The sequence below is a fragment of the Grus americana genome, chromosome 5 (assembly GCF_028858705.1).
Source record: "Grus americana isolate bGruAme1 chromosome 5, bGruAme1.mat, whole genome shotgun sequence".
Lineage (NCBI taxonomy): Eukaryota > Metazoa > Chordata > Aves > Gruiformes > Gruidae > Grus > Grus americana.
The window spans coordinates 67,428,000-67,440,917 of record NC_072856.1 but is presented as its reverse complement, the minus strand read 5'-3'; the positions used below and the strand labels follow the sequence as shown (position 1 = coordinate 67,440,917).

Sequence of the window (12,918 nt, the reverse complement as noted above, 5' to 3'; positions counted from 1 at the left end):
GCCTGACAGGAAACCCTGGGGTGATGACTGAGGAGCCATTGGGGGCTCCTGAGGAGGCTCGGCCTGGCTGTTACTCGTGCCAGACGCCATGGTGCGCGGCTGTACACACACACACACACACACACACACACACACACACGTATGCACACATACAGGTAAATACAGACATACGTTGTAGACGGGGCGGGCGGCCGACACGACGCCCAGGGGGCGGTGTATGTTCGCGACTGTCGCAATGCGCATGCGCTCCGCGCATTCCCCCCCCCCCCCCCGCTCCGTGGCGGCAGGGGGCGCTACAGCGTGTGGAAGGGCGGGCGGGCGGGCGAGCAGGCAGGGCGGGCGCGGGCGCGCGCGGGGGGCGGGGCGGGCGCGCGGCCCTGCCCCCGGCGGCCATGGCCCTTCCCGGCATTCCCTATGAGCGGCGGCTGCTCATCATGGCGGACCCGAGAGACAAGGCGCTGCAGGACTACCGCAAGAAGCTGCTGGAGCACAAGGAGATCGACGGTCGCCTCAAGGAGTGTGAGCGCCGTCCCGAGGGCCGTCGCTGTGGGGCTCGCCGCTGCTGAGCGTTCGGAGAGCTCTGAGGGAGCCCCACGGCCGCCGCGCCGGTGCCCGCGCTTCGTCATGGGCCTGGGCCGGGCCCCGTGGGGCAGCGCCGGTGCTGGGCTGAGGGGAGGGCGGGCGGACGGACGGGCGGGCCTGAGTGCTGCCGGCCGCGGCGGCAGAGCCTTGTGTTGTGGCTCCCCGTGGCAGCGCCGTGGCTGCTTTCCTTTCCCCTCAGGAGAGCCCCGCGGGGCAGCCGGGGCCTTGGGGACCCCCCTTGCGTTGGGGCAGACGGGAGGGTCAGGCCCCGCCGCCTCCAAATCAAGCCGGGCCATTCTCTTTCCTCAGCCTTTTCCCCCGTGAGGTTTTTCTGTCAGCCTTTTATTTTCCTGTTGCAAACGTCCTCTGTTAAATCGTTCTGGCAGTAGCATATCCCGCCATACAAATGTCAGTGTGGTACAAAGGCACTGATACCTTTGAATTTGGTGTTTTTAAATTCTGGATTGGGTTTTTAGATGCCTTCTGCAGAGTGTTCTCACTAGTAAGAAATGCCACTGTGTTGAGGGTGTGCAGGCCCTGGAGCAGGGGCTCCCCTGTGATTGCAGGAAGGTGATGTACTGGGTGTGCAGATGTCCCACGGTCTAGTTCTACCTGCTATTTTTCTGAGTTCTTGTTGAATTGAAAGCTTAGGAAAACTCTGTGTTTCTTTTTCTAGTAAGGGAACAGTTGAAAGAGCTCACCAAGCAATATGAAAAATCAGAAAATGATCTCAAGGCTTTGCAGAGTGTCGGGCAGGTACGTAAGAAACAGTCATAGCAACTGGTGGTGGTAGTGATTGACAGTGAACTTGCCTGGAAGTAGCATTTAAGTCCGTTTTTGATATCGAGAAAGAGTAAACTGGACAGGTACAGCTAACCAAAACAGGGGCCTTTCCATCAGGAACAGGCACACTATATGGGATAGAGAGGTTTTCTGTTTGTCTCAATTGACAGAAATGTGTTAAATAAAAGTGCTGGTGAACAGTGTGAAGCAGGAGAAAGAATTTCAAAAGGTGACTGTCATCTTCCGTGTCCTGAAACATGTTAAGTGTTGTTTTGCACTGGTAATTTATCCGTAGGCTAATACTGCATTTATTCTTTTGCAGATTGTTGGCGAGGTTCTTAAACAGCTGACAGAAGAGAAATGTAAGTACACTGGACTGTTACGGTCTTCAAAATCTTGAAAATGAGCTTTTGTAGTTAAAATCTGGCTAAAGATTTGGAGAAGTAAAAAATTAAGAGTATTGGTGATCTCAGTATTGGCCAAAAAATACAGTTCAGAAGTGTAATTCAGAGCAGTGAATCAAGTAAATTTGATGTTTTTCTTTGACCTTCTTTTTCCAGTCATTGTGAAGGCTACAAATGGACCCAGATACGTGGTTGGCTGTCGTCGTCAGGTAGCTGATCTATGTGAATGTTTATTAAAAGTTTGCTTTGGTCTTGAATATTAGCATTGCTTTTCATAAACTGGGTCCTTACTGGGATTAAGTATTTTCTTCTTTAAGATGTATGTGGGTGTTTTATACTGGTGTCTGCTTGCCCTCTCCTTTTGTAGCTGGTAGTAGTGTAATGTCCTAGTAGAGGTGAAGTAGTCCACAACATTCCTGGAATGTTGCATGTGTTTTATTCTTTTCCTTGAGTTGGAGCTCTGTCTTTCTGCCTGATCTTGAACTCTCTGAAAATTAATCATCACCGTGAAAATTAATCAACTGTGGAAGGTGCCTCTTGCTGTGAACACGCCATGTGACCATTACTGTTGTAGTGCTGAGCTGTAGACTTAATGTTATATAACTATATAATCTTTATGTATTTCTTTTCTATTGCTTTTCCACTCCAATAAATAATTACAGCAGGCAAATCCCCTGTTCTAAACGCTCTGAGGGGCTTTTATTTATTCTCGATGATCTTAAAAAAAAAAAAAAAGCATTATCACTTCTAGTCTATGAGACAACAGTTTTTTTTTTTACCTACACCAAATTGTACAGAAGTTAGACACTTTAATACAGAACATTGCTGACAGCATAATCCATCTTCTGCAATAGTCAGCAAGAACCACTAAGGTACTCTTTGCTTTTAATTTTTACACAAAAGTATAAGGGTGTAGTGCAGAAGTGGTTTAAAAGTTGCTTGTTGGTTAATTGAGCACTGAATGTGACCCACTGACAGTAATTAAACCCACTGACAGTAATTAATGGATCATCTATTCCTTACCAAAGCTGCCTATTAAGTAGAAACCACAATACTTAGTGAACGTGTTCTGCAAGTGCAGAGCGATTGGGGGAGCAAAAGTGAATCTCTAGTTAGTTTTCATGATACTCATCCCTGACTCTGAGAAACAGAAGCTAAGAGGAATGTGTATGAAGCATGAGACTGTAAGGTATCTCTGAACAGAGAATAGGGACCCCAGGGAAAAATCACATATCTTGAGAAGACAGCAGCATTTTACGTAGTTATTTTAATGCCCAAATAAGTGTAAGGTCTTTTATCAGCTGTGACTCAGTGCATCTTGAACTGATTCCTTTATGGTGGAGAAAGGTAACTGCAGTTGAGCTTTTAACACATTGTGATTGTAGCATGTTCTGTATTATGGAAATTGTGAAAAATAGAAATGCCTTCAGTAAAAGGAGCACAGAGGTGGTAGAGATGTTAGAGGTGGCTTTTCTTTCTCTTTCTTTACAGAATTTTGAACTCTTACTGATTCTTTGTAAAGAAAGAAAATGTGTTTGCAAGACTAACTTGCAAATGTTTTCCATTACCCAGAATCTCTGGATTAGCTTAAGGTTTGTACATGGAAGTTAAACTGAAGAACAGTGTAATGGAACTTCAATGTACAAAAATTAACCAACTTTATTTAGGTGATTCAGCCGTACAGGTGTTGCGGTGGCGCAAGAGCAAGCGGCAGAGTGGGGAGCCTGCTGTACTTTGAAGAATTTAAAGAGAGGGGCGGGAGGAGGCGTTTCTAGTTGTCAGAGGAATTCTTGGTGAAGGCCCATGACTAACAATACTTAGCAGTAAGCAGGGAGCAAAACTCATGCAACAAGTATTTTCCTATGCCGTTCACTGTTAATGGATTGCGTATTTCTCAGTGAGGATGGACCTTTTCTCCTCCTTTTAGAGACAAAGTATCTGGGAAATGTGGGTACCCATAACTGTGTTAGTTCATGTAGTATGTGTACGGATATTCTTGACTTTCCTCGAGCATACCGATGCGATACGGTTTTGCTTGCATAAAACATCTGCAAGAATTATTGGTATCAAAATGCTCTTTAAATACCTAATTTTAAGCTTCATCCCTTTCAAGATGTTGTGGTGCAAACTCACTATTTTCTCTCACCAGAATGAACAAAATATTTTCTGGAGCATAAGTATACTTAATTCCACTTAGGGATACGTTAGGTAGTCTTGAGGTTTCGTGTTGAACGGGAGATAAATGCTATGGAATAGGTTGTCCTTGGATGAGCCTGGTGTTGCAGCACATACTTCCAAGTTTATTCTTCAGTAAAAACACTCTTTGATCTTAAAAGATCCTTGATTTGATACCGGAGACTAAAACAACCCATATCCACGATTGTTTTAAAAAAGTTAAAATATCGAGGCGGATGATTTCCCACAGAGTTGTTTCACAGACTAGTTTTTGATCAAAGTCCTTGTGGCTGTGCTGCACTGCAACGCTGTTTAAATCGAAACAAAATTACTTCCCTATCTAAAGTGCATTTCCTAAGGAATTCAAGGTCAAGTGGTTTCTCTTTGTTTTCTTCTCACTGCAGAATAACTTAAATGTATTGGGTGATGTTGAATCTGATAGAATTTCAAGCTTTTACAGATTTCTTAAGATTAGGCAGCTGGAAAGAGGTCTTATTAGTGACCCCAGTAAGGGAGAAGCGACAGCTTGATCCTGAACGCTACCAGAGACTAAAGAACCCACGTGGGCAAGGGACCTTACAAATCCCCTCAGTGGGGGTGATGGGAAGCTTCAGGCAGTGCTTGCAAACAGTTGTCGAAATCCCTGTTGTTCAGATGCCATGTCAGTAAAGCTTAGAATAACTAGGTTTTATATTCAAATGTGGATTGAGTACCTTTATTTAAAAAAAAAAACAAACCCCAAAACCAAAAAAACCCAATTAGAGTGGTGAGGTAATCTCTATGATTGTTGTTCAAGGTTGTGTTGTGTGAGAAGTGAGACTGCTCTCCTAGGTCAGGTTTCTTAAAAACACAAGTTAGTAGTTTTAATCCCAGCAGAAATTAGCAGGATGTACTGGAATAGGTCTGGTAATGTGTTTCAGAATCTCATAAAAATGGAGTGAGCAGACAAAAACTGCTGAGGCAGATGAGTGAGGCATCTGAGGTAAATGATAGCAAAAGAGTAACAACTGGAACAGTGGACTTTGAAGATGGGGCATAACTGGATATGCGAAAATGTGCGAATGATGGAAGGCTTAGAGAAAATAGGTTAGGAAGATGTATCACCTTTCTTGGCAGTCCTGAAATGAGAAAGCCATTGAGTAGAAGGGGGCAAGTTTGGACTCAAATGAGCAGGCTGCTCTATGTGTCCTTAAAGGAGGATTGCTTGCTTGTTTTTAAAAGTGGCAGAGAAGTTAGTTACTTGCTGTTCAAGATCGCTTTCAAGGTTCAAAAAAATTCTTGCCGTGGTCTGGTTTAGCTTTGCTGGTGTCCAGCTGTGACAACCAACAGGTTCATTGGTCTAGGCCAGCTCCTGGATTGCTTCTCCCAAAGATCACATTCCCATGAAACAGTTTTTTCCCAGTTTAAGCATTCCCAGAAAAATGGTGGTGAGGGGGAAACAGTGTTTACTATACAAACTGCTTGGCATGTAGCTCAGTAGCCTTGTTTTCTTCCTGTGTGTGATTGAGCAAAGAGTGCAAGCTACAGTAAACATCTTGGCTAAAACCAGCCGTTGTTTTGGAGCGTGTTTCTAATAAAAATACTTTCTTTGCAACTAGCTCGACAAAAGTAAGCTGAAGCCGGGAACAAGAGTTGCTCTGGATATGACCACTCTGACTATTATGAGGTAGGTTTCTGCTCTACAGTTGCTCTTCTGCTCATCATGTAAAGGGGGAAAAACAGTGATCTGAGTAGGTTACACGAAGGTTTGAATAATCAGTTTTGTAATGTTTTGTAAATGTTTTCTGCAAAGCAGTGCTTAGGTAAGGACAATTACTTTGAGGGAAGGATTATGTGTCTATTAAGATATGGTTTAAAAAGAAATTCGTTGTTTAAAAAAAATTCAGTTACAACTCAGCATTTTCAGCAGTTTTTTAAACTTCTATTTGATTTAAAACTTGAAAAAGTTTACTAGGTTTGGAGTTTATTCTGTTTTTTTAACAAACTTGTTATTAAGATGGGAGGAGAAGAAATAATTTTCATTGTTGCTGTAAAATTTTTTGCAATAACTTTATAAATGTGTCTGCACAACAAAAAATGTCTATTTTTAACTCTTTTTTTTCCAGATACTTGCCAAGGGAAGTGGATCCATTGGTTTATAATATGTCTCATGAAGATCCAGGGGATGTTTCCTATTCTGAGATCGGAGGGTTGTCAGAACAAATCAGAGAGCTGCGAGAGGTATCCAGTGTTCTCACAAACACTTATCAAATAGTGGTGTACATTCTGAGTGAAGTTTTTCAGTGCAAACATGCCTTACTGATTATTCTAAAAACCAAAACCGGGTTCTCAAACTTATCTCTACTGTTAGAGAAGCTTGGATTGATACTAAAACAAAGAAAATCCTCTTAAGAAGTGAGTTTGAAGGATCTGAGACCCGTTAGGTTAAGGCAGTGCCATAAAGTCAGATGGAAGTGCATAACTGGGATTGGCAACCAACAAACCAAGTTTGAATTTTGCACAAAACCGACTAGAATTGCTCTGGGTAGTTGTATTATGACAGTAGTGAAACATGTTTTGAGCAAAGAGCATTGAGAGAAGCAAACCATTGGAGAGCTGTCATCTGAACAGCAAGGGCAGGGTTGTGGATCGATCCATTAGATCAATCTGACATTTTCTGACTTGTTTCTCATACCAAATATGCTGCACAGATAAGAATACAGGTATCTGGAAAACAGGCTGGCAAATGTACCATTAGCTTCCTGGGATTGCTGATCTATTTTAAACCTCAGAGTCTTGGTTTGTTTTATCTGTCTATTCACAGGTAATAGAATTGCCACTTACAAACCCAGAATTATTCCAGCGTGTGGGAATTATACCTCCAAAAGGCTGCTTGCTCTACGGCCCCCCTGGTGAGTCTCATGAAAAGGTAATGAATGCTTAGTTGTCACTCTCAAACTGCGGCAATAGCCTTGGTTTGTTTCTTTTTCTTTCTTTTTTTTTTCCCCTTTTGTTTTTTTGTTAAAGTCACTGGCAGGCACTGTTGGGTTACTAGTTAAACAGCTTCAGTCTCTTGTCTGTCCAGGTACAGGGAAAACGCTTTTGGCCAGAGCTGTTGCTAGCCAGCTTGATTGCAACTTCCTAAAGGTAGTGTAACTTTACTCTTGCATTTACACATATGCATGCACGTTTAATCTGTTTGCACTCAGGTCTCTTCACTCACGTGTTTTTTGTCTTTCAAAAGGTGGTGTCGAGTTCAATAGTGGACAAGTACATTGGTGAAAGTGCTCGACTGATCAGAGAGATGTTCAATTATGCCAGAGATCATCAGCCGTGTATCATTTTCATGGATGAGATAGATGCTATTGGTAAGGCTGATGACCTGGAGGGTGGCTAGAGTCTCCTTTTAACACTGAAATTAGCTATCAAGCTACAGTCTGTCCTCTCAAAAGAGAGTGTGCATGCATGTTTGTTCAGAAGAAACATAACAGGACAAGTGGTTCAGCTTCCTCCTGGAGCTTAGAACCATACCTATTTGTATTTGGCTTGGATATTTTTCATACAGTCAAAAAGCATTTAAAAAATGTGTGCATTTAAATACCACCCCTCCTTCCCCCCAGCTAAAAGGGATACCTAATTGGCTTCAGACTTAGTATTATACGGAGGCAAAAATAAAGTACTATAACTTACAAGTTTGGTATGTTGCAGGTGGTCGTCGTTTTTCTGAAGGCACCTCAGCTGATAGAGAAATTCAGAGGACTCTGATGGAGGTGAGTGTCTAAACCCTGACTACGTACCGTACAGCACACATTAAATAATAACACAGATGTGAATTGTTACACTATGACCTGGCTTGGTAGAACTTTTTCTGAGTTAATAATCTTACCTAATAGTGAACTAGATGCTGCTTTGACAAAAGGCAGCTGCACATCCTGATAATTCAGCTTGGAGACTAATTGACAGAATCTTTAAAATTGCTAAAGTTATCTGGGGTATTTTTGCTTTTTACTGTGACTTTGCTGCTGCTTTCTGCATCTTCTTGAAGGTTTGGAGAGCCCCCTCTTAAAGAAGGGAAAGCAGAGCCGGTCTCTTTTAGTCCCAAAGACGCTTACTTTATAAAATTTTAGAACTGTTACAATTTGATTTTCAAAACTAGGAGAAGTTGGCTGTATTTCTTTGTTTCTGTACTAATTACTCTGGTAAACTGGGTTGTGTGAAGAGAATTTTAAAACCACTGGTGACAATTAAGAATTCTGAAGCTAATGGGAAACTTCATTGGCCTATGTTTGCAAACAGTTTGCCCAGTTCAAAAGAATGCGTCTGCCTTACATAAAGAATTAAATTGCTGCAATCAAAGAGCATCTTCACAATGAAATGTCTTCATATGTGTGGATTAGTATTCTGGAGGCTGTTCTCCATGTCTGATTTGAATGTCCTGGACTTACTGCAATACAACCAAAATGTGTCAGCCAGCCATTGGCTCCTTTAGTACTCACACTGTTTTCATTGCCTTATTGTTTCAGCCAAGTCTTTCACGTTTGAGCTCTGCTTTGCTCAACATCTTTTTCTCTGGGCAAAGCATTTTCTGCATCTCTCATAAGCTCTCCTTTATTGCTTATAGAATATGCGCGGAGCTGTGGCCTTCTGCTAGAAGGCTTGCAGCATTTTTTTTCTGATTTATCTTTACCGCTTTTACATCTTGGTGAAAATACTTATGCAGAAAATAAGTACGCTAGATCACACTAGGAGGGTTTTGGGTTGTTTAAAAACCAAACTTCTGTTTTCTGTTAGTTACTGAATCAGATGGATGGATTTGATACTCTGCACAGAGTTAAAATGATCATGGCTACTAACAGACCAGACACGCTGGATCCTGCACTTCTGCGGCCTGGAAGACTGGATAGAAAAATACGTGAGTTACTATTTCACAGTGGCTGGAAGGGGGATATTATCCATGTGAAATGTGGTTTTCTGTTTTTATTAAAGCTGTAATTCTTCCTAGATATTGATCTACCAAATGAACAAGCCAGATTAGACATTTTGAAGATTCATGCAGGGCCTATCACTAAACATGGTGAAATAGGTAAGTAGGAAGCTCCTGGATATCCTTCCTACTTCTGTTTGAAAAAATACGAAGAGGGTGCGTTATGATGACTCTGCCCTTCTAATTCCTACTCTTACACCACCCACACAACTTCCCCTCTCGGAATTCTACTACTTTTTTTTTTAAAAAAAAATGCATCCTGATTGAATTGTAGCATAGCCTTCCTTTGCAAAGGAAAACTGAATATAAACTCTTGGAGCACAGTTGTAAAATGGAAAATCAAGATGATTCTTATCGGGTAGTTTCCTATTTCTAAAGGAATAGCGTAATGCAAGTAAACAGCGTTTTCGTTAGGCCCCCAAAGATAGAAAAATTGTTGCTGCAGAAGTGTGAAAACAATAAGGAATCTTGAAAAGTGATGGAGAAACTTAATTTGGAGTTTGGAGATGGCGTAAGGAAAACCTTGTTGTCTGAAACAAAGCTTGGCTTTGGTCAGTGGTGTAGAGAGCTCTCTCCAGAGCGTAAGGGGGAGAAATATCCATCAGATGAAACAGGGAAGGTTTATTTAGTGACTCTGTTACTCTGACCACAGTCTTAGTTTCACAGTGACACTTCAGAGCTTCCCTCAAGAAATCTGTAATTGTGATTTGCCTTTAAAACAACATTGGCTGCCTTTTATTTCAGTAAGGCCCTGCAGACCCCGCCTGCTTGTTCCCAGGCTGTGCGACCTGCCCCTTTGCTGACATGAGCTATTCGTGCAGCTGGGCAGCGTGATCCTGGTAGTGGAACTGATCTTGTTCACCATCTGGCTGCATAAACAGCTGCAGCTCAGTAGGGGGGGGTGGCTCGGGAGTGGGAGGAGGGTGGGAGGGATGAAGATTGCCTTTCTTAGTAGCAACTATGGCTTAAACATGCACGTGGCTATAGTCTAAGACAGAGAAGAAGCTCCAAAGCAAATCATGAACCTGAGGTAAAATACTTCATTCTTTCTCCCTGTATCTTCGGGCACTGGAGTGGAAGCAGGGTAGGATCATTCCCTTACACCATTTAGCAAGGTGAGATGTCATATGGGTATTAGCTACGTTTCTGAACGCGATGTGGGAAGACTGTGATGCTCAGCTTTAATATCTGAAAGGAAAACCAGAACTTAGTGGCAAGGTGGGGTGTGAATTGCATTAAAATCCAAAGATAATGACCTGTTCCGTGTTCAGGCATGAGATTCTCCTGCTCCAGTACTGGCGTCTACTGAAAACTCTAAACTTAACCAAACCTTGCAATGTTCAACATTGCTTAATCCCCTCATTTTTTGGGTTTTTTTTTTTCTTTTACTTTATAATTATGGGTAGACTTTTTTATAGCACATTGTGCTACATGGAATTAAAATAAAGTTGAAGAATTTCTAATCTCTAGGGAGTTCTTGCATTCTTAAGATAAAAACATTCAGTTCATTCTGAATTTGATACAGAAGGTAAACTGGTTTGAAAAGTTTTGCAGAAAGTTGATAATAGTTTCAATAAGCAGCCTTGCAAAAATCAGAACTTGCTGGAGGCTCCATAGATGCAGTGTTTTAGAAATTGATTCTAGAAACTATAACCATATCCACTTTTTTAGTAAATATATGTGCATAAAATATCAGGCTTAATATATCAAGACATCAAATGCCTTTAGTAGATGCAGTTGTTATAAGCGGAAAGGGACTGAGTTATGATCACTTGGAGATAAGTTTTCTGGGTTTTTACATCATTTAAATGATGATTAGAGCATCGCCTTGATGCAGCTTTTCTTGCATTTCATGGTGATGCTCGTAACCACAAGTTAGTAATTTTGGGATTTAATTATATGAGCTTTTGGCTGCAATACATTTATGTTTTAATGAAAAGGGCAAAACAGATGATTGATTTCAGAGCAAATAGCTGTCCACTGGACTGATTAATTTATTTCAGTTAATTTAATGTAAGTGTTTCTTTGTTAACTGGATCTGTATTTCCTTGGCATCCGTAACGGGAAGTGTAAATTTATTTCTAATTGGCATTCATGTTTTATGAATAGATTATGAAGCAATCGTGAAGCTTTCAGATGGCTTTAACGGAGCAGACTTGAGAAATGTCTGTACTGAAGCAGGTATTTTCTTAACTCTTAACTTTGATATGTTAAGTCTTGGTAAATGCTAAACATTTGAGCTATTTTCTCTGATACTTCTGTAAATGGATTAACATCATGAGGTCAAAAATGCTCTGCTGGCATGCAGTGCTTGTGCACTGATGCTCACTTTTTGTATCCCTTTCTGTAGGGCTAGATAGCTTTTACTCAATGGAAATGTTAGCACCTGGACAGTAGCAAAATCCCAAAACACTTGTGTATTTCACAGCATGTCACGCGTCTCTGGACTGTTAAGCATAAGCAGCAGCATGATGATGTGCCCTGAAGCTTGGCGGAATAGCTTGAACAAACCCTCTTTTCTTTCTTCCAAGTTTCCTTATGACCTATACAGTCATGCAGAACTTGATTCTTTACATTGTCCTTCTAAGGTTACAGCAAGTCTCTTATCGGGTGTGCGGATAAACCAGCTAGGCGTACAAACAGTCCAGCTGATAACGTGCAGATCTCCTGCCAGTTAGGAGCAGTAGCGCTGCATTCGTGTGACATTACACCTGCTAATATCCCCTGCCGTGCACAGGCTGGATCCACACAGGGTTGTGCGGATTTGGGCACTATCCTGTGACATGCATGGTAGAAAAGATTTCTGTAGTTCAGTTCAGCACGATGTGGGGGTAAATCAGCCATACCATTTCTGAGCTGGAACTGGCCTTTAACCGCTTACTGGCCGAGTGTTGTGACGTATGTCATACTATCTCAGAGGAATTAGATACATTCCAGAAACAGTGATTATACCCATTTTTTTTTCCTTTTTGTGGAGAATCCAAGTCTCTTAGTACCTGGGTGACTGGAGAGTTAATGCTATTTTAGGCTTTTTCCACATTGTAAATTCATCGTACGCTTAGCGTTTGCTTGCATGGGAAGGCTGAGTACCACAACAACCACACACTCGTAGTCTAAAAAAAGTTAATACATTTCTTAGTGATCACCTAGTTCAGAAAGGTGACCTCACTGAAGTTTACTCCTCTTCCTAGCATCCAAGACCTGCATGTAAAAGTCTTCACACAGATAGTGTAACTCAGATCCATTTTTACTTTGAGTGAATCTTTACGTGCTGTCTTCTCTGTTCTGTTGCCGCAAGGAGCACAAACTTAACTCTTGCTGTTTAATTACTCTTCACAGGTATGTTTGCGATCCGTGCTGATCATGACTTTGTAGTTCAGGAAGACTTCATGAAAGCTGTTAGAAAAGTGGCTGATTCTAAGAAGCTGGAGTCCAAGCTTGACTACAAACCTGTTTAAATTAACCACATCATTTGTGATTAACTGCATACATCATACTGGGTTAATGTATAAAAAGAGAGAAATAATGTACCTCTTGATTATTACTGTAAGGTGTTTGTGTGATCTGTAGCTAATAATTTGGTAACACTAGTTGCAAGTTGGCTACAGAAGTGTGTTTTCTGTACAATTCTGAAATACAATATTCATTACATCCCAGGTTAAGTACAATGTGTGGGGATGTGTTCTCTTAGCAATGATGGTGTGAATTTATAAATGTGCCTGTAAGAAAGTCAGTTCAGTTCTTGACTTTTTTTATATCAGTACATTTCCTTTCCCCAAACAGTTTATGAATAAAATTTGTTTAAATCTGCTTATCCTGGTGTACCTTCTCTGTAACTCTTCAAGAGAGTTGAATTATGTGTCTTTGGTATTTGCAGAGCAACTTTTCTCTGGCGAAGGGATTGCATTGGAGTCCTCTGCCTTACATACTAAATGGGGGCAACCTTTCCCTCGGGAGGGAAGAGGATTTAGCTGAGCTAGCATTTAATTGCTTGGAATGCAAGAAGTAAAC

At 41.6% G+C, this 12,918-nt stretch overlaps 1 protein-coding gene across 1 annotated transcript; it reads left to right on the top strand.

Annotated features, from left to right (window-relative positions):
* The first annotated feature begins 362 nt into the window (after window positions 1–362).
* PSMC6 (proteasome 26S subunit, ATPase 6) lies at window positions 363–12,721 on the top strand. The gene is made up of 14 exons (XM_054827498.1): window positions 363–519; window positions 1,259–1,338; window positions 1,688–1,727; window positions 1,926–1,978; window positions 5,543–5,610; window positions 6,050–6,164; window positions 6,748–6,835; window positions 7,009–7,070; window positions 7,168–7,291; window positions 7,632–7,693; window positions 8,715–8,835; window positions 8,926–9,006; window positions 11,017–11,088; window positions 12,247–12,721. Exons 1-14 carry the CDS (start codon window positions 393–395, stop codon window positions 12,363–12,365), a joined length of 1,212 nt encoding a protein of 403 aa, XP_054683473.1. The 5' UTR covers window positions 363–392; the 3' UTR covers window positions 12,366–12,721.
* The last annotated feature ends 197 nt before the right edge of the window (window positions 12,722–12,918 follow it).

Bases quoted from the DNA above. Each gene is read 5' to 3' on its own strand.
- PSMC6 (XM_054827498.1), top strand. From the start codon at position 393: ATGGCCCTTCCCGGCATTCCCTATGAGCGGCGGCTGCTCATCATGGCG. The intron at 520-1,258 runs GTGAGCGCCGTC...TTCTTTTTCTAG, and splicing joins CGACGGTCGCCTCAAGGAGT to TAAGGGAACAGTTGAAAGAG. The intron at 1,979-5,542 runs GTAGCTGATCTA...CTTTGCAACTAG, and splicing joins TGGTTGGCTGTCGTCGTCAG to CTCGACAAAAGTAAGCTGAA.